Source organism: Entelurus aequoreus, linkage group LG17 (genome assembly GCF_033978785.1).
Source record: "Entelurus aequoreus isolate RoL-2023_Sb linkage group LG17, RoL_Eaeq_v1.1, whole genome shotgun sequence".
NCBI classification, from domain to species: Eukaryota; Metazoa; Chordata; class Actinopteri; order Syngnathiformes; family Syngnathidae; genus Entelurus; species Entelurus aequoreus.
This window is the reverse complement of record NC_084747.1, coordinates 12,250,956-12,274,523: the sequence shown is the minus strand read 5'-3', so window position 1 is coordinate 12,274,523 and position 23,568 is coordinate 12,250,956. Positions and strand designations below refer to the sequence as shown.

General features: G+C 39.6%; 1 protein-coding gene and 10 non-coding genes across 11 annotated transcripts; 10 read left to right on the top strand and 1 right to left on the bottom strand.

Annotated features, from left to right (window-relative positions):
* Window positions 1-1,822: 1,822 nt before the first annotated feature.
* LOC133632102 (zinc finger protein 250-like) lies at window positions 1,823-19,028 on the bottom strand. The gene is made up of 5 exons (XM_062024338.1): window positions 18,783-19,028; window positions 17,159-17,518; window positions 16,046-16,989; window positions 6,262-6,562; window positions 1,823-6,035 (listed from the first exon to the last, which is right to left on the bottom strand). Exons 1-5 carry the CDS (start codon window positions 18,871-18,873, stop codon window positions 5,083-5,085), a joined length of 2,649 nt encoding a protein of 882 aa, XP_061880322.1. The 5' UTR covers window positions 18,874-19,028; the 3' UTR covers window positions 1,823-5,082.
* Window positions 9,839-9,911, top strand: trnat-ugu (transfer RNA threonine (anticodon UGU)). Its single transcript has one exon. It is a non-coding gene; the product is annotated as a tRNA-Thr (tRNA).
* On the top strand, window positions 10,439-10,511 carry trnat-ugu (transfer RNA threonine (anticodon UGU)). The gene has a single exon. It is a non-coding gene; the product is annotated as a tRNA-Thr (tRNA).
* trnat-ugu (transfer RNA threonine (anticodon UGU)) lies at window positions 11,049-11,121 on the top strand. Its single transcript has one exon. It is a non-coding gene; the product is annotated as a tRNA-Thr (tRNA).
* On the top strand, window positions 11,656-11,728 carry trnat-ugu (transfer RNA threonine (anticodon UGU)). The gene has a single exon. It is a non-coding gene; the product is annotated as a tRNA-Thr (tRNA).
* trnat-agu (transfer RNA threonine (anticodon AGU)) lies at window positions 12,265-12,337 on the top strand. The gene has a single exon. It is a non-coding gene; the product is annotated as a tRNA-Thr (tRNA).
* A 1,765-nt stretch (window positions 19,029-20,793) lies between the features above and the next one.
* On the top strand, window positions 20,794-20,866 carry trnat-ugu (transfer RNA threonine (anticodon UGU)). Its single transcript has one exon. It is a non-coding gene; the product is annotated as a tRNA-Thr (tRNA).
* Window positions 20,867-21,393: 527 nt separating this feature from the next.
* Window positions 21,394-21,466, top strand: trnat-ugu (transfer RNA threonine (anticodon UGU)). Its single transcript has one exon. It is a non-coding gene; the product is annotated as a tRNA-Thr (tRNA).
* Window positions 21,467-22,002: 536 nt separating this feature from the next.
* On the top strand, window positions 22,003-22,075 carry trnat-ugu (transfer RNA threonine (anticodon UGU)). The gene has a single exon. It is a non-coding gene; the product is annotated as a tRNA-Thr (tRNA).
* Window positions 22,076-22,609: 534 nt separating this feature from the next.
* On the top strand, window positions 22,610-22,682 carry trnat-ugu (transfer RNA threonine (anticodon UGU)). Its single transcript has one exon. It is a non-coding gene; the product is annotated as a tRNA-Thr (tRNA).
* Window positions 22,683-23,218: 536 nt separating this feature from the next.
* On the top strand, window positions 23,219-23,291 carry trnat-agu (transfer RNA threonine (anticodon AGU)). The gene has a single exon. It is a non-coding gene; the product is annotated as a tRNA-Thr (tRNA).
* The last annotated feature ends 277 nt before the right edge of the window (window positions 23,292-23,568 follow it).

The window sequence follows — 23,568 nt, the reverse complement described above, 5'->3', positions numbered from 1 at the left end:
TGTCATGTTAAGTCGTAGTAATAAATATTATGATTGTTGGTCCAATTTTATTGTCGATTTTCTTAACAGAAACTAAAAGCTTAGTTGTTGTTGTGCAGAAAAGCCAAGTGCTTTATTCGACACAGGTGACCGCATTATAGCGTATTTGCTGATATTGTTAGCAATCTTAGCATCAAGAAAATATCCTTAAAATTACTATTAAACTCAATGAATACATCTCTCGTAGGCTCAACCAAATATTCTTCAAAATAGCCACCCTTTGCTCTGATTACTGCTTTGCACACTCTTGGCATTCTCTGGATGAGCTTCAAGAGGTAATCACCTGAAATGGTTTTCACTTCACAGGCGTGCTTGAAGCTCATCGAGAGAATGCCGAGAGTGTGCAAAGCAGTAATCAGAGCAAAGGGAGGCTATTTTGAAGAAAATAGAATATAAAACATGTTTTCAGTTATTTCACCTTTTTTTTGTTAAGTGCATAACTCCACATGTTCATTCATAGTTTTGATGCATTCAGTGACAATCTACAATGTAATTAGTCATGAAAATAAAGAAAACACATTGAATGGGGGAGAAGGTGTGTCCAAACTTTTGGCATGTACTGTATATCGATATCAGCATTCTTTTATCAGTATCGGCCAACATATTTTTTTTCTATTTCTACAATCAATCAATGTTTATTTACTTAGCCCTAAATCACAAGTGTCTCAAAGGGCTGCACAAGCCACAACGACATCCTCGGTACAGAGACCACATACAACAGAAACACATTAGCAGATACAATATGTACACATGTGAAACCACTATTTAGTATTACAATGTGATAAGTAGGGAGTAAGTTAGTAGTAATAACCAGTTCTCCTTTCTTTAAAACAAAACTGACACTAGACTTTGAGGCACCGGGGGGGAAAAGGGTGACCAACAACACTGATCCTACGAAAAGATTTTTAAAACAAATAACCCTGTGATAACATGTTTATTTGATGTTCTGATAATATATTGTTAGAAATAGATGTATTATAATTTAATAGCCCTTGTTTGAGCAGTCCACTCTTAGTTCCATCATATGATGTGCTCGCCCGGCCCGACTGTTACATTTCAAAAGCCTATGTGGCCCCTGAGCTGAGGACTTTGCCAACCCTGCTTTAGAGACATTGACGAGGTCCATGGCATCCTTAACCTCTTAAAGCCGAAGCTGTTTGTTTACATGTTTTTTTTTTATTTCTCTTTGCTATTTGGGCTTATTGGACCCTAATTAGAATAAAAACTAAGAATCATCTTTTGATATGATGTACTTAGTCCATAAGTACACAAACGTGTACATCATGTTTAGTGACATGCTAATTCTTATTTTTTACATTTTTTGTTTTCCAAATTCCATTGTATGTTATACTCTTCTGACACCACCAGATGGCAGTATAAGTGTCCACAAGCGGCCATAAGACCCCAATTCAGTAGTGTACACAATTTTGGAAATATGAGCTAAAAGGTGCTGTCCACGCATGTGGCCACTAAGCCTTTAGAGTAGAGATGTCAGATAATGGCTTTTTTGCCGATATCCGATATTGTTCAACTCTTAATTACCGATTCCGATATCAAACGATACCGATATATACAGTCGTGGAATTAACACATTATTATGCCTAATTTTGTTGTGATGCCCCGCTGGATGCATTAAAAAATGTAACAAGGTTTTCCAAAATAAATCAACTCAAGTTATGGAAAAAAATGCCAACATGGCACTGCCATATTTATTATTGAAGTCACAAAGTGCATTTTTTTTTTTTTTTAACATGCCTCAAAACAGCAGCTTGGAATTTGGGACATGCTGAGAGAGTAAGAGGAGGTTGAGGTGGGCGGGGTCAGGGGGGGGGTGAGGGGGTGAGGTGTGTGGGGAGGGGGGAGGGGGGTTTATTGTAGCGTCCCGGAAGAGTTAGTGCTGCAAGAGGTTCGGGGTATTTGTTCTGTTGTGTTTATGTTGTGTTACGGTGCTGATGTTCTCCCGGAATGTGTCTGTCATTCTTGTTTGGTGTGGGTTCACAGTGTGGCGCATATTTGTAACAGTGTTAAAGTTGTTTATACAGCCACCCTCAGTGTGACTTGTATGGCTGTTGACCAAGTATGCGTTGCATTCACTTGCGTTTTTGATTGATTGAAACTTTTATTAGTAGATTGCACAGTACAGTACATATTCCATACAATTGACCACTAAATGGTAACACCCGAATAAGTTTTTCAACTTGTTTAAGTCGGGGTCCACGTGTGTGTGAAAAGCCGTAGATATTATGTGACTGGGCTGGCACACAAAGGCAGTGCCTTTAAGGTTTATTGGCGCTCTGTACTTCTCCCTACGTCCGTGTACAACTCCGTACAGCGGCGTTTTAAAAAGTCATAAATTTTACTTTTTTAAAACCGATACCGGTAATTTCCGATATTACATTTTAAAGCAGTTATCGGACGATATTATCGGACATCTCTACTTTAGAGTAATGCTGAAACTAACATAGGCTCCTTGTTCTTTTGAGAGTTCAGCTTAACATCAGCCAAGTATTAGCCACAGTAGATACCACACAGTGGTCAGAGGAGCCAAGAGGAGCACTGACAGTGACAACATGATTGTCTGGTGAAGTAGTAAGGAAAAGATCCATTTTGGAGCAATTTCCATCATTCCCAATCCTTGTAGGATCATCAACTAGTTGGTGGAGGCTGCTGAGTATAACTAATTAATGAGCACCTTCCCCATGAGTGTCAAGTCTTTTTACTTTAAAGCCAGTCTCCATGATGGCACATTCAGATCCCCAAGAAGAACCATTTCAGACTTTGGGTGCAAATATTGAATATGTCAATATGCTCAGATATTACATCATACACTGAGTCATCATCTGATGTTGGTCTGTAGACACAAAACATGAACACCAGGCGACCTGGAAGGTGTAATTTCAGGCAGATCCATTCATGTTGTTGGTGTTCAGAGTCAGGCAATCTAGAGGCGGTAAAAGAAGACTACTATTCTTCCCCGGCTGAAGTCATCAGGCTCGTCTGAAGAAGGAGTAACCAAGCACTACAAGCATCTATCTTATTATTCGGGAAAGTTTCAGACACACACAAGACATGGGGTCATGAGTAAGGCTGAAACGACGCGTCGACGTAGTCGACGTCATCGACGTCATCGGTTACGTAAATACGTCGACGCCGTTTTTGTGCGTCGACGCGTCGCATATTTACGTCACACTACCGTCATGGCGGAGCGCAAAGCAGACAGTGAGAGCGAGGGGGAAAAAGCACGCCAAAAGTGTGGGAGTATTTCAATACACGGCCTAATAATGTTGTTGTATGCACACTGTGTCGAGCGGAAATGGCCTATCATAGCAGCACATCGGCTATGAACGAACATTTGAAAAGAAAACCATCAACCATCAACTAGTCAATCGTCCGCGTGAGCATACGTTGTCATCATTACACAAAAACATGAATGTGTCATTTGTATCTGCTAGGGATGTAACGGTACGTGTTTTGTATTGAACCGTTTCGGTACGGGGCTTTCGGTTCGGTACGGGGGTGTACCGAACGAGTTTCTAAGCTAAAGCTAACTTTAGCTGCTAAAGTCTTAACAAGCTGCTTTGCTCCTTCTGCCTCTGTCTCAGCACGCAGCATTGTCCCACCCACACAACCATCTGATTGGTACACAGAAAGCTCTACCAGCCAATCAGCAGTGCGTATTCAGAGCGTTACCAGCCAATCAGCAGTGCGTATTCAGAGCGCATGTAGTCAGCGCTTCAGCGTGGAGCAGATAGGTGTTTAGCAGGTAAGCATCAGGCAGCGGACTCTCCCCAAATAATAATAAACACCTCCCCGTCAACTACTAGTAACATCACTATGAGCCCGTTGACCTTCTAGAAACTTCAACTGCAGCTCAGCTCGCTCGCAGTCCTGGTTTGAGGTGAAGGCTAATTAGCTCTCAGTTCCAGCCACATCGACCCCTTCTGAGCGTAGACATGCTAACCTTTCTTCATTACAACTGTTAGTCACTCACTGGAATGAGTAGAATTGGTTATTGTGTACTGTGTTGGACTGGATGTTTATTTTGCACATTTTAAAAGCAATACTTAATGTTTACAGTGCTCCAGAATATTTAGATTGGCACTTTTTTGTATTGGATGTTTATCTTTATTTTTGCACATTTTAGCAAATCAGCAATACTTTCACTTTTGTTGAAATGTTTACACTGTTGTTACAGAATATTTCGTTTTGCACTTTTTTGTATTGGATGTTTATCTTTATTTTTGCCCATTTTAAAGCAAAATAAGCAATACTTTTACTTTTGAAATGCTTATACTATTGCAGAATATTAAGATTTGCACTAAATGTTTACATTTATATTTGCACATTAAAAAGCAAATAAGCTCCTTTTAATTTTGTTATATGTTAAAAGTTTTAAATGTTTACATTGTTACAGAATATTTTCTCATGTTGTTGTCAATGTTGACTGAGTGGCCATACTTTTTTTTTTTTGTAAATAAAAGCCATGCCTTTTGAAAAAACTGGCCTACATTTTTTTTTCATCTTCATTTTAAATAAAATAAATTTAAAAAAATCGGTAAAAGGAAAAGTAATCTATAGATTAATCGAAAAAAATAATCTATAGATTAACCGATTAATCGAAAAAATAATCTATAGATTAATCGATAGAAAAATAATCGTTAGCTGCAGCCTTAGTCATGAGTAGATAAGATTATGCAACAGATAATTTAAATTTGTATGAAGACCTCAGGTACTTTTAAAAGAAGCAGCAAACCTATTTTGGAGGAGGTCTTGGCTTTGGGTGGATGTTGCAATGTATGCGCAAAATACTACAAACTATCTGATTGGTTATTCCCCCTGTGTGTTCTTACTGCATCTGCATTAAAATGGAATCTTTTATCGCAGACTGATCAACTAATTGTATTTTCTCCTGTGTGTTGCATTACGTGTTGGGTCAAACCTTGCATAAAAAAATATAGATTATATATATTCTCTCCAGTGAGTTTTATTGTGTGTTGAGTCAAATAGCTCTTTTGAAAACAAAAGGAACAATTACAAGTTACTTTATCCCGTGTGTGTCGTCATGTGTTGAATCATATTGTTCTTTCGAGAAAAGATTTGACCACAAACTGAACAAATATATGTTTTTTCTCCTGTGTGTGTTCTCATGTGTTGAATTAAATTGGTCTTATGAGGAAAGCTTTTACCACAAACGGAGCATTTAAATGGTTTTTCGCCTGTGTGTGTTCTCATGTGTTGAGTCACGTTGCTGTTTCGAGGAAAGCTTTTACCGCAAACTGAACAATTAAATGGTTTTTCTCCTGTGTGCGTTCTCGTGTGTTCAGTCAAACGGATCTTTTGCGAAAAACTTTTACCGCACACGGAACACTTAAACGGTTTTTCTCCTGTGTGCGATCTCATGTGTTGGGTCAAATGGCTCTTTCTAGTAAAGCTTTTACAACAATCTAAGCAATTAAATGTTTTTTCTCCTGTGTGTGTTCTCATGTGTTCAATCAAATGTCCTTTTTGGGAAAAGCTTTTACCACAAACTGAGCACTTAAATGGTTTTTCTCCCGTATGTGTTCTCATGTGTCGAGTCAAAAGGCTCTTTTGAGAAAAGCCTTTACCACAAACTGAGCAGCTATAACGTCTTTTTCCTCTCTTCTTTGTAGAGTGTTTGCTGTCAGTGTGAGTCCTCATATCACCTTCACAGTCTGTTTCACTGCTCAAAGGTTCTTCAGCCTCATCTTCAGCCTCACTATCCGAGAGTGGAGCTAAAAGGTTGTCTGGTTGTGGTTTCTCTTCATCATCTTCAGTCTTCACAGAGACAACAGTCAGTGGCAAATTGGTGAGATCAGCCTCCTGTGGTCCTAGAAGACACTCTCCCTCCTGAGTGATGCAGAGTTCCTCCTCTTCCTTTTTAATGCAGGGTGGTTGTGGAGTCTCCTGCTTCAAAGTGGAGTTTCCCCCTAACTGAGGGGGAAGTTCTTCTGGATGACCAATCAGCTGCTGGACGTCTGCAGGACACAAACAACACAAGCAAACTTTAGCTCAGACATGATCCATGAGATGTTTCTCCTTAAACTCACTACACACTTTCTCCCGTGTGTGTCATTTTGTGTTCGGTCAAATGTCCCTTTTCAGTAAAGTTTTTAGCACAAACTGAGCAGCTTAAACATTTTTTACCGGTCTTCTTTTTAGAGCATTCAGAGTGTTTGTTGTCAGTGTGAGTCCTCATATCACCTTCACAGTCTGTATCGCTGCTCAAAAGTTTTTCAACCTCCCTATCTGGTAGTGGAGTTAAGAGGTTGTCTAGTTGTGGTTTCTCTTCATCATCTTCAGTCTTCACAGAGACAACAGTCAGTGGAAACTTGGTGTAATCAGCTTCCTCTCTTCCTAGAAGACACTCTCCCTCCTGAGTGATGCAGAGTTCCTCCTCTTCCTTTTTAATGTGGGGTGGTTGTGGAGTCTCCTGCTTCAAAGTGGAGCTCTTCCCTTCCGACTGAGGGGGAAGTTCTTCTGGATGACCAATCAGCTGCTGGACGTCTGCAGGACACAAACACACTTTACACACTTTCTTCTATGTACTGTATGTGTGTGTAGTGTTACATTGTCACTCATTTAGTGCCTTGCCATAATGATGGATCAATGTTTACATGACTTGGCTGAGACTCAGACAAGTGAAGCTCGAATGAACATTAGGTTATTACAACCGTGTGGTGGAGAAAAAAAATCGAGATGGTAACATATTGCAAAACTTTGCTACTAGTAATAAAAAACCTTGTATTTCTTGCAGTAACTTATGTGGGGCATCTGTGTGCTGAATAGGCGTGCAACAATTTGTCGACATTGTAAACAAACATAGAAAACAAATATTGTCTGTGACAAATACGTTTGTCAGCAATAGTTATCAGCATCACTCGTGTTTTTCGGAAGGGATGCAAGTCAGGGCGGCCACACGAACAACATTGCGTGTAAACATGTCAAGTGTGGGAACATTTCTGCGGAAAAGATCATGAGGACTCCTCTTCCTCCTATCCAGGAGATGGCAAAAAGCCGCTGCCTGACCAGGGCTCAGAAAATCTGCAAAGACTCCTCCCACCCCCACCAAGGACTGTTTTCACTGCTGGACTCTAGAAAGAGGTTCCGCAGCCTCCGTAGCAGAACCTCCAGGTTCTGTAACAGCTTCTTCCCTCAGGCCATAAGACTCTTGAACGCATCATAATAATCCCCTCAATTCCCCCTCAAAAATGGATTAACTTGCTGGAATAAAAAAGACAATATAACATACATCCATAAACGTGGATGCATATGCAAAAGTGCAATATATTTATCTGTACGGTAACCTATTTATTTATATCTGCACCTTATTGCTCTTTTATCCTGCACTACAACCAGCTAATGGCAACGAAATGTCGTTTTTATCTGTACTGTAAAGTTCACTTTTGAATGACAATAAAAGGAAGTCTAAAGTCTAATTCTGGTAGCCTCAGTTTACACATTTGAGTTGGCATTTGAATTTGGTAAGTGGAATTTACTTGTTTTGAATATTTATGCAAGACATTTTTTTATCACTTATAAGTGCAACTCTTTATTTTCTTTACACAAGCGCTTGTTTTGCTCTTCCACTTTCTTCATTTGACTTTTGCATTCTTTCATCTCCTCTGATGTGAACTCCACTGCCTTCTTCAAGCTAACAATCATGGCGGCTCTTTCTTTACGTTCTTCCACAAAGTGGGTTAATTTGTCATTAACACCCTTTTAGAGCTTAAAATAGCTGTAAAATTATAAAAACTTCAACTCACTCACCTTCATACTTCGTCTTTTTCTCCGTTAGTGATTCTCTTTCATGTTCTCTTTTAGCGGACGTCGCCATCTTAGCATAGCAGTAGTCGTCCATCTTCTATCACGTCTTCAATCTTCACTTCAGATAACACTCCCTCGCTCTAAAGGAAAAATCTATATCTTGATGTGTTTGATGCTATATTCGATTCTACATGGCTATAAAACTGTAAATGTTCAACTCCTCCGCAAACTCAGTCCGCCATCTTGGTCTTTTCGGACTGCCACTGCTCGATCGCTTTGCGCATGTCCCAAAAGTTAGCGACTTCTCCTCCCGACATGGCGGCAGTTTATTTTTTTAATATCTTTTTTTCAAAATAAAAGCCATTTTGACTATTGTTTTAAATAATCGGCAACTACGCTGTAAAAATCAAAATACATTTTTGACGGCAAGTGATCAAGCCAGAAAGATAGTAATAACCGCAGTTAGTAAGTATGTATATATATATATATATATATATATATATATATATATATATATATATATATATATATATATATATATATATATATATATATATATATATATATATATATATATATATATATATATATATATATATATATATATATATATATATATATATATATATATCAATCAAGAAACCAGACAGAGCGCCATCTTGGAAATAACAACAAAATGAAGGAAGTTTCTCCCTTGTGATCTGACGTTATTATACAAAATGTACAAAAACAAGCCAACTACCATACTATGAACATGTCGAAAAGAATATTCCAGTCAATTATTAGACAGAAAACAAAAACAATATGAGAGCAACTTGGGGCATCCTCAATAGCATCATTCAAAATGGCACTAAGAGAGTTTACCCTCAACTTCTCTGACAGAAACATAAATAACGACAATATGAAGGAAGTAGTTGAAAGCTTCAAAAATTACTTTTTGAATATTGGACCAAAACCGGAGGAAAGGATTGCAGACACATTATCAATTGAGGACTTCAATGACACCATAGATAGAAATCCCAACAGTATGTTCGTCACGGGCGTGACGCAAGAGGAAACAGTTCAAATCGTGAATCAAAGACCTCAACTGATTGTAATGGAATTTATACAGAATGTATTGAACAGATCTTAGAACCATTAACGTATATTAGTAATCTATCATTTCAAACAGGAATTTTCCCAAACAAAATGAAAATAGCAAAAGTTGTCCCCATTTATTAGACTGGAGACAAACACCAATTTACAAATTATACACCTGTTTCTTCACTTCCACAATTTTCTAAAATTGTTCAAAAACTGTTTAATAACAGATTGGATAGATGCCTACACAAATATAGAACACTTGCAGAGAACCAATACGGATACAGCGCTAATATCTCAACATCGATGGCTTTAATGGAAATAACAGAGGAGATTAGTGTGTGTTTATGGATCTAAACGAAGCATTCCACACAATAAATCATAATATCTTATCTGATGCCATACTAGAACGGTATGGCATCAGAGGGCTGGTCTTGAAACGGGTGAGAAGTGACTTAACCATTAGGAAGCAATACGTGAAGCTGGACGAACACACGTCCACAACGCTAACTATACCCTGTGGCGTACCCCAGGGATCAATACTGGGACCAAAATTGTTTAATCTCTATACAACCGACATTTCTAAAGTTACAAAAGACTTCAAGTTCATATTATTTGCAGATGATACAACTGTGTTTTGTTCAGAAGATAACTAATACAGTAGAGAATAAACTCGATTGCATCACAGAGTTTCTCAAACAAATCAGATGTTCAAACAAACATTTTACAAAGTGATTGCTGCAGACACGATCACTGTCCCATTGTATTCCACAAGATGATGAAAGTGATATTTTTAAGAGCCATTTTCTGTGACGCTCTTTTGTTTTTTTCCTTAACTTATTAATATTATATGTCCGTTTTTCTTCTTTGCGGTTTTATTCACACGATCGTCCAGCAGCTTGATTGTATTAAAACAAGTGAGAGGGGTTGTCAAGGCCTCATAGCTCAGCGGTTAGAGCACTGGTCTTGTAAACCAGGGGTCGTGAGTTCAATTCTCACTGGGGCCTCTGTCTTTGCAACACATGAAAAGTACCCTTTTGCAGTTAAATGTGCATGTGCCTCACAATATGAAGGTCCTGGGTTCGATTCCCGGACTCAGTGTGTAGAGTTTGCATGTTCTCCCCGTGACTGAGTGGGTTCCCTCCGGGTACTCCGGCTTCCTCCCACCTCCAAAGGCATAGCAACCACAATAGAACACAAACTAATGTGATCTCTTGTCCTTTCTTTACGTTTAGTTCTCTCAAACACTACTAATATAGTAGAGAATAAACTCGATTGCATCACAGAGTTTCTCAAACAAATCAGATGCTCAAACCAACATTTTACAAAGTGATGGCTGCAGACACGATCACGGTCCAATTGTATTCCACAAGATGATGAAAGTGATATTTTAGAGAGAGCCATTTCCTTTGACGCTCTTTCGTTTCTTTCCTGCCTTTTTTAATATCATATATCCGTTTTTCTTCTTTGCGGTTTTAATCGCACGATCCTCCAGCAGCTTGATTGTATTAAAGCAAGTGAAAGTGAGTGTCAAGGCCTCATAGCTCAGTAGACAGAGCACTGGTCTTGTAAACCAGGGGTCGTGAGTTCAATTCTCACTGGGGCCTCTATCTTTGCAGCACATGAAAGGTGCTCTTTTTGCAGCACGGTGAAACAGGGGTTAGTGCATGTGCCTCACAATACGAAGATCCTGGGTTCGATTCCCTGACTCAGCGTGCAGAGTTTGCATGTTCTACCCGTGACTGCGTGGGTTCCCTCCGGGTACTCCGGCTTCCTCCCACCTCCAAAGGCATAGCAACCACAATAGAACACAAACTAGTGCGATCTCTTGTCCTTTCTTTACGTTTAGTTCTCTCCAACACTACTAAAATAGTAGAGAATAAACTCGATTGCATCACAGTTTCTCAAACAAATCAGATGTTCAAACCAACATTTTACAAAGTGATTGCTGCAGACACAAGCATGGTCCAATTGTATTCCACAAGATGATGAAAGTGATATTTTTAAGAGCCATTTTCTTTAACGCTCTTTCGTTTCTTTCCTGCCTTTTTTAATATCATATATCCGTTTTTCTTCTTTGCGGTTTTATCCGCACGATCCTCCAGCAGCTTGATTGTATTAAAACAAGTGTGAGTGGGTGTCAAGGCCTCATAGCTCAGTGGTTAGAGCACTGGTCTTGTAAACCAGGGGTCGTGAGTTCAATTCTCACTGGGGCCTCTGTCTTTGCAGCACATGAAAGGTGCTCTTTTGCAGCACGGTGAAACAGGGGTTAGTGCATGTGCCTCACAATACAAAGATCCTGGGTTCGATTCCCGAACTCAGCGTGCAGAGTTTGCATGTTCTACCCGTGACTGCGTGGGTTCCCTCCGGGTACTCCGGCTTCCTTCCACCTCCAAAGGCATAGCAACCACAATAGAACACAAACTAATGCAATCTCTTGTCCTTTATTTACGTTAAATTCTCTCAAACACTATTAATATAGTAGAGAATAAACTCGATTGCATCACAGAGTTTCTCAAACAAATCAGATGTTCAAACAAACATTTTACAAAGTGATTGCTGCAGACACAAGCATGGTCCGATTGTATTCCACAAGGTGCTGGAAGTGATATATTAAAGAGCCATTTCCTTTGACGCTCTTTCGTTTTTTCCTAACTTTATTAATATTATATATCCGTTTTTCTTCTCTGCGGTTTTATTCACAGGATCGTACAGCTTGATTGTATTAAAGCAAGTGAAAGTGGGTGTCAAGGCCTCATAGCTCAGTGGTTAGAGCACTGGTCTTGTAAACCAGGGGTCGTGAGTTCAATTCTCACTGGGGCCTCTGTCTTTGCAGCACATGAAAGGTTCTCTTTTGCAGCACGGTGAAACAGGGGTTAGTGCATGTGCCTCACAATACGAAGATCCTGGGTTCGATTCCCGGACTCAGTGTGTAGAGTTTGCATGTTCTACCCGTGACTGCGTGGGTTCCCTCCGGGTACTCCGGCTTCCTCCCACCTCCAAAGGCATAGCAACAACAATAGAACACAAACTAATACAATCTCTTGTCCTTTCTTTACGTTTAGTTCTCTCAAACACTACTAATATAGTAGAGAATAAACTCGATTGCATCACAGTTTCTCAAACAAATCAGATGTTCAAACAAACATTTTACAAAGTGATGGCTGCAGACACGAACACGGTACGATTGTATTCCACAAGATGATGAAAGTGATATTTTTAACAGCCATTTCCTTTGACGCTCTTTCGTTTTTTGCCTGACTTTATTAATATTATATATCCGTTTTTCTTCTTTGCGGTTTTATGCACACGATCGTCCAGCAGCTTGATTGTATTATAGCAAGTGTGAGTGAGTGTCAAGGCCTCATAGCTCAGTGGTTAGAGCACTGGTCTAGTAAACCAGGGGTCGTGAGTTCAATTCTCACTGGGGCCTCTGTCTGTACAGCACACAAAAGGAGTACGGAAGCTGGACAAATAAGATGCCAAAAACCAACCACTTCCATGTGGTATTGGACAGAAAGGAGGACTTTTTTTCTCCTCCATTTGAAAATGTGGACGTTATCAGCACCACTGTCTGATTCCTATCAATGCAAGTCATCACAATCAGGTATTACACCAACTTGTATTCTTGTCTTCATGAAAGAAAGGAATCTATATGTGTTAAACATGCTTTTATTATCTTTAAACACCTTTAACTTGTTAACAATATTAATTATATGTGTTAAACATCCTTGCATTATCATTAAACACCTTTAACATGTTAACAAAAACATATATTTCATAAATAAGTAAATATAAATGATATATATGAATGAGGTAGATCCCCGTGACTTGATCAATTGAAAAGTAGCTCGCCTGCAGAAAAAGTGTGAGCACCCCTGCAATAAACAATGTAACAAAGTTTTCCAAAATAAATCAACTCAAGTTATGGAAAAAAATGCCAACATGGCACTGCCATATTTATTATTGAAGTCACAAAGTGCATTTTTAACCACTAGGCCTACTCAGTGGCCTAGTGGTTAGAGTGTCCACCCTGAGATCGGTAGGTTGTGAGTTCAAACCCCGGCCGAGTCATACCAAAGACTATAAAAATGGGACCCATTATCTCCCTGCTTGGCACTCAGCATTAAGGGTTGGAATTGGTGGTTAAATCACCAATAATGATTCCCGGGTGCGGCACCGCGGCTGCCCACTGCTCCCCTCACCTCCAAGGGGGTGAACAAGGGGATGGGTCAAATGCAGAGGACAAATTTCACCACACCTAGTGTGTGTGACAATCATTTAACTTTAAGTTTAACTTTAACTTAACAGCAGCTTGGAATTTGGGACATGCTGAGAGAGTATGAGGAGGTTGAGGTGGGCCAGTCGGGGGGTGTATATTGTAGCGTCCCAGAAGAGTTAGTGCTGCAAGAGGTTCTGGGTATTTGTTCTGTTGTGTTACGGTGCGGATGTTCTCCCGAAATGTGTTTGTCATTCTTGTTTGGTGTGGGTTCTGAAGGATATATATATATTTTCATATATCCATATTTTTGTGTTTCTTCTTTCCTCCATAATCGTATTACAAAATAGCTAGTATTCTTCCTTCTTTACTAGTCTGCAAAGTAAGGTGTCGGTCTTCTAGCAGTGGAATGCAGAGAGTAGAGATAACACGAGAAGGAGGAATACTCCCTGTTCTGCTTCCCAGGCCAGACTCAAGATAAGAGACAAGGAGAATGTGTTTGAAGTGAGAGAAGTGAGGGCGGGGGGAGATATTGAAGAGGAGAGTGCATTCCGGGATGTTTTCAGATCAACTTGGGCTACGCATTTGTATGTGTTGTTCGAGGCTGGTCTCTATTCTCAAATATTTGACAATAAATTACAAAATACCTATTCTGTGCTTGGTGGTACCTTTGAGTTCAGTTTATATGTCATCTAAGGAACTTGGGACTGACCAGCGTTTTACATCCCACTTGGAGGAACATCTGGTCAAACGCAACAGTTCACAGTGTTGCGCATATTTGTAACAGTGTTAAAGTTGTTTATACGGCCACCCTCAGTGTGACCTGTATGGCTGGTGACCAAGTATGCCTTGCATTCACTTGTGTGTGTGAAAAGCCGTAGATATTATGTGATTGGGCCGGCACGCAAAGGCAGTGCCTTTAAGGTTTATTGGCGCTCTGTACTTCTCCCTACGTCCGTGTACCACTTCGTACAGCGTCATTTTAAAAAGTTATACATTTTATTTTTTTTAAACCAATACTGATAATTTCCGATATTACTTTTTAAAGCAGTTATCGGACGATAATATCTGCAGCCCGATATTATCGGATACCTCTACTTTAGAGTAATGTTGAAACTAACATAGGCCCACGCTGTATTGGCTCCTTGTTCTTTTGAGAGTTCAGCTTAACATCAGCCAAGTATTAGCCACAGTAGATACCACACAGTGGTCAGAGGAGCCAAGAGAAGCACTGACAGTGACAACATGATTGTCTGGTGAAGTAGTATGGAAAATATCCATTTTGGAGCAATTTCCATCATTCCCAATCGTAGTAGGATCATCAACTAGTTGGTGGAGGCTGCTGAGTATAACTAATTAATGAGCACCTTCCCCATGAGTGTCAAGTCTTTTTACTTCCCAGCCAGTCTCCATGATGGCACATTCAGATCCCCAAGAAGAACCATTTCAGACTTTGGGTGCAAATATTGAATATGTCAATATGCTCAGATATTACATCATACACTGAGTCATCATCTGATGTTGGTCTGTAGACACAAAACTCACCTCCCAGGGGGTGATCAAGGGTGATGGGTCAAATGCAGAGAATCATTTCGCCACACCTAGTGTGTGTGACAATCATTGGTACTTTAACTTTAACACCAGGCGACCTGGAAGGTGTAATTTCAGGCAGATCAATTCATGTTGTTGGTGTTCAGAGTCAGGCAATCTAGAGGCGGTAAAAGAAGACTACTATTCTTCCCCGGCTGAAGTCATCAGGCTCGTCTGAAGAAGGAGTAACCAAGCACTACAAGCATGTATCTTATTATTCGGGAAAGTTTCAGACACACACAAGACATGGGGTCATGAGTAGATAAGATTGTGCAACAGATAATTTAAATTTGTATGAAGACCTCGGATATTTTTGAAAGAAGCAGCAAACCTATTTTGGAGGAGGTCTTGGCTTTGGGTGGATGTTGCAATGTATGTGCAAAATACTACAAACTATTTGATTGGTTATTCTCCCTGTGTGTTCTTATGTGTCTTACTGCATCTGCATTAAAATGGAATCTTTTATCGCAGACTGATCAACTAAATGTATTTTCTCCTGTGTGTTGCATTACGTGTTGGGTCAAAAAATATAGATTACCGTATATTACCAAATAAACGCCCTTGTGCAAATAACCGCCCATGTCCTAATAGCCGCCCGGGGTTTGACCCCATTTTGTGAATAACCGCCTATGTCCAAATAGCCGCCCATGGGCTGTTATTTGCATAATTTAAAATAAAATACTACTGGGGTTGCGTTTGCTGCAGTATTATTGTTTTGATGGTTTTATAGAGTACTTGGTACCATAATTTTATTTTTCCTGTATGCTGCTTTATTTAAAACTTGGAGTACTGTAGCCTTTATTTTATTTAAGTGACATAATTATTGTTCTGTTTTGATGGTGGGTTTTATACTTAAGTACTTGGTACCATAATTTTATTTTTCCCTGTAAGCTGCTTTATTTAAAACGTTTATTTAATTTTAGTATTGGTATTCTATTTGACAATTGTTGCACTACTGCCATGTTGAGGCCTTGTTGATCTCTTGTCTTTTGATAGCCTACCTCATGTTGGTCTATTGTTTTTTTGTTTGTATGTTTACAATAGCTTTTACATTTAAAGTTTTTTGTACGAAAAAAAAATACTGGACAGTAACCATTGTAACCAAATAATTGCCTGGTGCAGGCTGGTGCAAAAATAAATAAAAGCCTTGTGCAAATAACCGCCCTTGTCCTAATAGCCGCCCGGGGTCTGACCCCATTTTGTGAAATAAACGCCCGGGCTACTATTTGGTAATATACGGTATATAGATTCTCTCCAGTGAGTTTTATTGTGTGTTGAGTCAAATAGCTCTTTTGAAAACAAAAGGCACAATTACAAGTTACTTTATCCCGTGTGTGTCGTCATGTGTTGAATCATATTGTTCTTTCGAGAAAAGCTTTTACCACAAACTGAACAAATATATGTTTTTTCTCCTGTGTGTGTTCTCATGTGTTGAATTAAATTGGTCTTATGAGGAAAGCTTTTACCACAAACGGAGCATTTAAATGGTTTTTCGCCTGTGTGTGTTCTCATGTGTTGAGTCACGTCGCTGTTTCGAGGAAAGCTTTTACCGCAAACTGAACAATTAAACGGTTTTTCTCCTGTGTGCGTTCTCGTGTGTTCAGTCAAACGGATCTTTTGCGAAAAACTTTTACCGCACACGGAACACTTAAACGGTTTTTCTCCTGTGTGCGATCTCATGTGTTGGGTCAAATGGCTCTTTCTAGTAAAGCTTTTACAACAATCTAAGCAATTAAATGTTTTTTCTCCTGTGTGTGTTCTCATGTGTTCAATCAAATGTCCTTTTTGGGAAAAGCTTTTACCACAAACTGAGCACTTAAATGGTTTTTCTCCCGTATGTGTTCTCATGTGTCGAGTCAAAATGCTCTTTCGAGAAAAGCCTTTACCACAAACTGAGCAGCTATAACGTCTTTTTCCTCTCTTCTTTGTAGAGTGTTTGCTGTCAGTGTGAGTCCTCATATCACCTTCACAGTCTGTTTCGCTGCTCAAAGGTTCTTCAGCCTCATCTTCAGCCTCACTATCCGAGAGTGGAGCTAAAAGGCTGTCTGGTTGTGATTTCTCTTCATCATCTTCAGTCTTCACAGAGACAACAGTCAGTGGCAACTTGGTGAGATCAGCCTCCTGTGGTCCTAGAAGACACTCTCCCTCCTGAGTGATCCAGAGTTCCTCCTCTTCCTTTTTAATGCAGGGTGGTTGTGGAGTCTCCTGCTTCAAAGTGGAGTTTCCCCCTAACTGAGGGGGAAGTTCTTCTGACTGACCAATCAGCTGCTGGACGTCTGCAGGACACAAACAACACAAACACACTTTAGCTCAGACATGATCCATGAGATGTTTCTCCTTAAACTCACTACACACTTTCTCCCGTGTGTTTCATTTTGTGTTCGGTCAAATGTCCCTTTTCAGTAAAGTTTTTAGCACAAACTGAGCAGCTTAAACATTTTTTACCGGTCTTCTTTTTAGAGCATTCAGAGTGTTTGTTGTCAGTGTGAGTCCTCATATCACCTTCACAGTCTGTTTTGCTGCTCAAAAGTTTTTCAACCTCCCTATCTGGTAGTGGAGTTAAGAGGTTGTCTAGATGTGGTTTCTCTTCATCATCTTCAGTCTTCACAGAGACAACAGTCAGTGGCAACTTGGTGTAATCAGCTTCCTCTCTTCCTAGAAGACACTCTCCCTCCTGAGTGATGCAGAGTTCCTCCTCTTCCTTTTTAATGTGGGGTGGTTGTGGAGTCTCCTGCTTCAAAGTGGAGCTCTTCCCTTCCGACTGAGGGGGAAGTTCTTCTGGATGACCAATCAGCTGCTGGACGTCTGCAGGACACAAACACACTTTACACACTTTCTTCTATGTACTGTATGTGTGTGTAGTGTTACATTGTCACTCATTTAGTGCCTTGCCATAATGATGGATCAATGTTTACATGACTTGGCTGAGACTCAGACAAGTGAAGCTCGAATGAACATTAGGTTATTACAACCGTGTGGTGGAGAAAAAAAATCGAGATGGTAACATATTGCAAAACTTTGCTACTAGTAATAAAAAACCTTGTATTTCTTGCAGTAACTTATGTGGGGCATCTGTGTGCTGAATAGGCGTGCAACAATTTGTCGACATTGTAAACAAACATAGAAAACAAATATTGTCTGTGACAAATACGTTTGTCAGCAATAGTTATCAGCATCACTCGTGTTTTTCCGGAAGGGATGCAAGTCAGGGCGGCCACACGAACAACATTGCGTGTAAACATGTCAAGTGTGGGAACATTTCTGCGGAAAAGATCATGAGGACTCCTCTTCCTCCTATCCAGGAGATGGCAAAAAGCCGCTGCCTGACCAGGGCTCAGAAAATCTGCAAAGACTCCTCCCACCCCCACCAAGGACTGTTTTCACTGCTGGACTCTAGAAAGAGGTTCCGCAGCCTCCGTAGCAGAACCTCCAGGTTCTGTAACAGCTTCTTCCCTCAGGCCATAAGACTCTTGAACGCATCATAATAATCCCCTCAATTCCCCCTCAAAAATGGATTAACTTGCTGGAATAAAAAAGACAATATAACATACATCCATAAACGTGGATGCATATGCAAAAGTGCAATATATTTATCTGTACGGTAACCTATTTATTTATATCTGCACCTTATTGCTCTTTTATCCTGCACTACAACCAGCTAATGGCAACGAAATGTCGTTTTTATCTGTACTGTAAAGTTCACTTTTGAATGACAATAAAAGGAAGTCTAAAGTCTAATTCTGGTAGCCTCAGTTTACACATTTGAGTTGGCATTTGAATTTGGTAAGTGGAATTTACTTGTTTTGAATATTTATGCAAGACATTTTTTTATCACTTATAAGTGCAACTCTTTATTTTCTTTACACAAGCGCTTGTTTTGCTCTTCCACTTTCTTCATTTGACTTTTGCATTCTTTCATCTCCTCTGATGTGAACTCCACTGCCTTCTTCAAGCTAACAATCATGGCGGCTCTTTCTTTACGTTCTTCCACAAAGTGGGTTAATTTGTCATTAACACCCTTTTAGAGCTTAAAATAGCTGTAAAATTATAAAAACTTCAACTCACTCACCTTCATACTTCGTCTTTTTCTCCGTTAGTGATTCTCTTTCATGTTCTCTTTTAGCGGACGTCGCCATCTTAGCATAGCAGTAGTCGTCCATCTTCTATCACGTCTTCAATCTTCACTTCAGAAAACACTCCCTCGCTCTAAAGGAAAAATCTATATCTTGATGTGTTTGATGCTATATTCGATTCTACATGGCTATAAAACTGTAAATGTTCAACTCCTCCGCAAACTCAGTCCGCCATCTTGGTCTTTTCGGACTGCCACTGCTCGATCGCTTTGCGCATGCCCCAAAAGTTAGCGACTTCTCCTCCCGACATGGCGGCAGTTTATTTTTTTAATATCTTTTTTTCAAAATAAAAGCCATTTTGACTATTGTTTTAAATAATCGGCAACTACGCTGTAAAAATCAAAATACATTTTTGACGGCAAGTGATCAAGCCAGAAAGATAGTAATAACCGCAGTTAGTAAGTATGTATATATATATATATATATATATATATATATATATATATATATATATATATATATATATATATATATATATATATATATATATATATATATATATATATATATATATATATATATATATATATATATATATATATATATATATATATATATATATATATATCAAGAAACCAGACAGAGCGCCATCTTGGAAATAACAACAATATGAAGGAAGTTTCTCCCTTGTGATCTGACGTTATTATACAAAATGTATAAAAACAAGCCAACTACCATACTATGAACATGTCGAAAAGAATATTCCAGTCAATTATTAGACAGAAAACAAAAACAATATGAGAGCAACATGGGGCATCCTCAATAGCATCATTCAAAATGGCACTAAGAGAGTTTACCCTCAACTTCTCTGACAGAAACATAAATAACGACAATATGAAGGAAGTAGTTGAAAGCTTCAAAAATTACTTTTTGAATATTGGACCAAAACCGGAGGAAAGGATTGCAGACACATTATCAATTGAGGACTTCAATGACACCATAGATAGAAATCCCAACAGTATGTTCGTCACGGGCGTGACGCAAGAGGAAACAGTTCAAATCGTGAATCAAAGACGTCAACTGATTGTAATGGAATTAATACAGAATGTATTGAACAGATCTTAGAACCATTAACGTATATTAGTAATCTATCATTTCAAACAGGAATTTTCCCAAACAAAATGAAAATAGCAAAAGTTGTCCCCATTTATTAGACTGGAGACAAACACCAATTTACAAATTATACACCTGTTTCTTCACTTCCACAATTTTCTAAAATTGTTCAAAAACTGTTTAATAACAGATTGGATAGATGCCTACACAAATATAGAACACTTGCAGAGAACCAATACGGATACAGCGCTAATATCTCAACATCGATGGCTTTAATGGAAATAACAGAGGAGATTAGTGTGTGTTTATGGATCTAAACGAAGCATTCCACACAATAAATCATAATATCTTATCTGATGCCATACTAGAACGGTATGGCATCAGAGGGCTGGTCTTGAAACGGGTGAGAAGTGACTTAACCATTAGGAAGCAATACGTGAAGCTGGACGAACACACGTCCACAACGCTAACTATACCCTGTGGCGTACCCCAGGGATCAATACTGGGACCAAAATTGTTTAATCTCTATATAACCGACATTTCTAAAGTTACAAAAGACTTCAAGTTCATATTATTTGCAGATGATACAACTGTGTTTTGTTCAGAAGATAACTAATACAGTAGAGAATAAACTCGATTGCATCACAGAGTTTCTCAAACAAATCAGATGTTCAAACAAACATTTTACAAAGTGATTGCTGCAGACACGATCACTGTCCCATTGTATTCCACAAGATGATGAAAGTGATATTTTTAAGAGCCATTTTCTGTGACGCTCTTTTGTTTTTTTCCTTAACTTATTAATATTATATGTCCGTTTTTCTTCTTTGCGGTTTTATTCACACGATCGTCCAGCAGATTGATTGTATTAAAACAAGTGAGAGGGGTTGTCAAGGCCTCATAGCTCAGTGGTTAGAGCACTGGTCTTGTAAACCAGGGGTCGTGAGTTCAATTCTCACTGGGGCCTCTGTCTTTGCAGCACATGAAAAGTACCCTTTTGCAGTTAAATGTGCATGTGCCTCACAATATGAAGGTCCTGGGTTCGATTCCCGGACTCAGTGTGTAGAGTTTGCATGTTCTCCCCGTGACTGAGTGGGTTCCCTCCGGGTACTCCGGCTTCCTCCCACCTCCAAAGGCATAGCAACCACAATAGAACACAAACTAATGTGATCTCTTGTCCTTTCTTTACGTTTAGTTCTCTCAAACACTACTAATATAGTAGAGAATAAACTCGATTGCATCACAGAGTTTCTCAAACAAATCAGATGCTCAAACCAACATTTTACAAAGTGATGGCTGCAGACACGATCACGGTCCAATTGTATTCCACAAGATGATGAAAGTGATATTTTAGAGAGAGCCATTTCCTTTGACGCTCTTTCGTTTCTTTCCTGCCTTTTTTAATATCATATATCCGTTTTTCTTCTTTGCGGTTTTAATCGCACGATCCTCCAGCAGCTTGATTGTATTAAAGCAAGTGAAAGTGAGTGTCAAGGCCTCATAGCTCAGTAGACAGAGCACTGGTCTTGTAAACCAGGGGTCGTGAGTTCAATTCTCACTGGGGCCTCTATCTTTGCAGCACATGAAAGGTGCTCTTTTGCAGCACGGTGAAACAGGGGTTAGTGCATGTGCCTCACAATACGAAGATCCTGGGTTCGATTCCCTGACTCAGCGTGCAGAGTTTGCATGTTCTACCCGTGACTGCGTGGGTTCCCTCCGGGTACTCCGGCTTCCTCCCACCTCCAAAGGCATAGCAACCACAATAGAACACAAACTAGTGCGATCTCTTGTCCTTTCTTTACGTTTAGTTCTCTCCAACACTACTAAAATAGTAGAGAATAAACTCGATTGCATCACAGTTTCTCAAACAAATCAGATGTTCAAACCAACATTTTACAAAGTGATTGCTGCAGACACAAGCATGGTCCAATTGTATTCCACAAGATGATGAAAGTGATATTTTTAAGAGCCATTTTCTTTAACGCTCTTTCGTTTCTTTCCTGCCTTTTTTAATATCATATATCCGTTTTTCTTCTTTGCGGTTTTATCCGCACGATCCTCCAGCAGCTTGATTGTATTAAAACAAGTGTGAGTGGGTGTCAAGGCCTCATAGCTCAGTGGTTAGAGCACTGGTCTTGTAAACCAGGGGTCGTGAGTTCAATTCTCACTGGGGCCTCTGTCTTTGCAGCACATGAAAGGTGCTCTTTTGCAGCACGGTGAAACAGGGGTTAGTGCATGTGCCTCACAATACAAAGATCCTGGGTTCGATTCCCGAACTCAGCGTGCAGAGTTTGCATGTTCTACCCGTGACTGCGTGGGTTCCCTCCGGGTACTCCGGCTTCCTTCCACCTCCAAAGGCATAGCAACCACAATAGAACACAAACTAATGCAATCTCTTGTCCTTTATTTACGTTAAATTCTCTCAAACACTACTAATATAGTAGAGAATAAACTCGATTGCATCACAGAGTTTCTCAAACAAATCAGATGTTCAAACAAACATTTTACAAAGTGATTGCTGCAGACACAAGCATGGTCCGATTGTATTCCACAAGGTGCTGGAAGTGATATATTAAAGAGCCATTTCCTTTGACGCTCTTTCGTTTTTTCCTAACTTTATTAATATTATATATCCGTTTTTCTTCTCTGCGGTTTTATTCACAGGATCGTACAGCTTGATTGTATTAAAGCTAGTGAAAGTGGGTGTCAAGGCCTCATAGCTCAGTGGTTAGAGCACTGGTCTTGTAAACCAGGGGTCGTGAGTTCAATTCTCACTGGGGCCTCTGTCTTTGCAGCACATGAAAGGTTCTCTTTTGCAGCACGGTGAAACAGGGGTTAGTGCATGTGCCTCACAATACGAAGATCCTGGGTTCGATTCCCGGACTCAGTGTGTAGAGTTTGCATGTTCTACCCGTGACTGCGTGGGTTCCCTCCGGGTACTCCGGCTTCCTCCCACCTCCAAAGGCATAGCAACAACAATAGAACACAAACTAATACAATCTCTTGTCCTTTCTTTACGTTTAGTTCTCTCAAACACTACTAATATAGTAGAGAATAAACTCGATTGCATCACAGTTTCTCAAACAAATCAGATGTTCAAACAAACATTTTACAAAGTGATGGCTGCAGACACGAGCACGGTACGATTGTATTCCACAAGATGATGAAAGTGATATTTTTAAGAGCCATTTCCTTTGACGCTCTTTCGTTTTTTGCCTGACTTAACTAATATTATATATCCGTTTTTCTTCTTTGCGGTTTTATGCACACGATCGTCCAGCAGCTTGATTGTATTATAGCAAGTGTGAGTGAGTGTCAAGGCCTCATAGCTCAGTGGTTAGAGCACTGGTCTAGTAAACCAGGGGTCGTGAGTTCAATTCTCACTGGGGCCTCTGTCTGTACAGCACACAAAAGGAGTACGGAACCTGGACAAATAAGATGCCAAAAACCAACCACTTTCATGTGGTATTGGACAGAAAGGAGGACTTTTTTTCTCCTCCATTTGAAAATGTGGACGTTATCAGCACCACTGTCTGATTCCTATCAATGCAAGTCATCACAATCAGGTATTACACCAACTTGTATTCTTGTCTTCATGAAAGAAAGGAATCTATATGTGTTAAACATGCTTTTATTATCTTTAAACACCTTTAACTTGTTAACAATATT

Coding starts and splice junctions, on each gene's coding strand:
- LOC133632102 (XM_062024338.1), bottom strand. CDS start 18,873: ATGGACGACTACTGCTATGCTAAGATGGCGACGTCCGCTAAAAGAGAA. Junction 16,990..17,158: donor ATGCTCTAAAAAGAAGACCG/GTAAAAAATGTT, acceptor TGTGTCCTGCAG/ACGTCCAGCAGCTGATTGGT. Junction 6,036..6,261: donor CAGCGATACAGACTGTGAAG/GTGATATGAGGA, acceptor TGTGTCCTGCAG/ACGTCCAGCAGCTGATTGGT.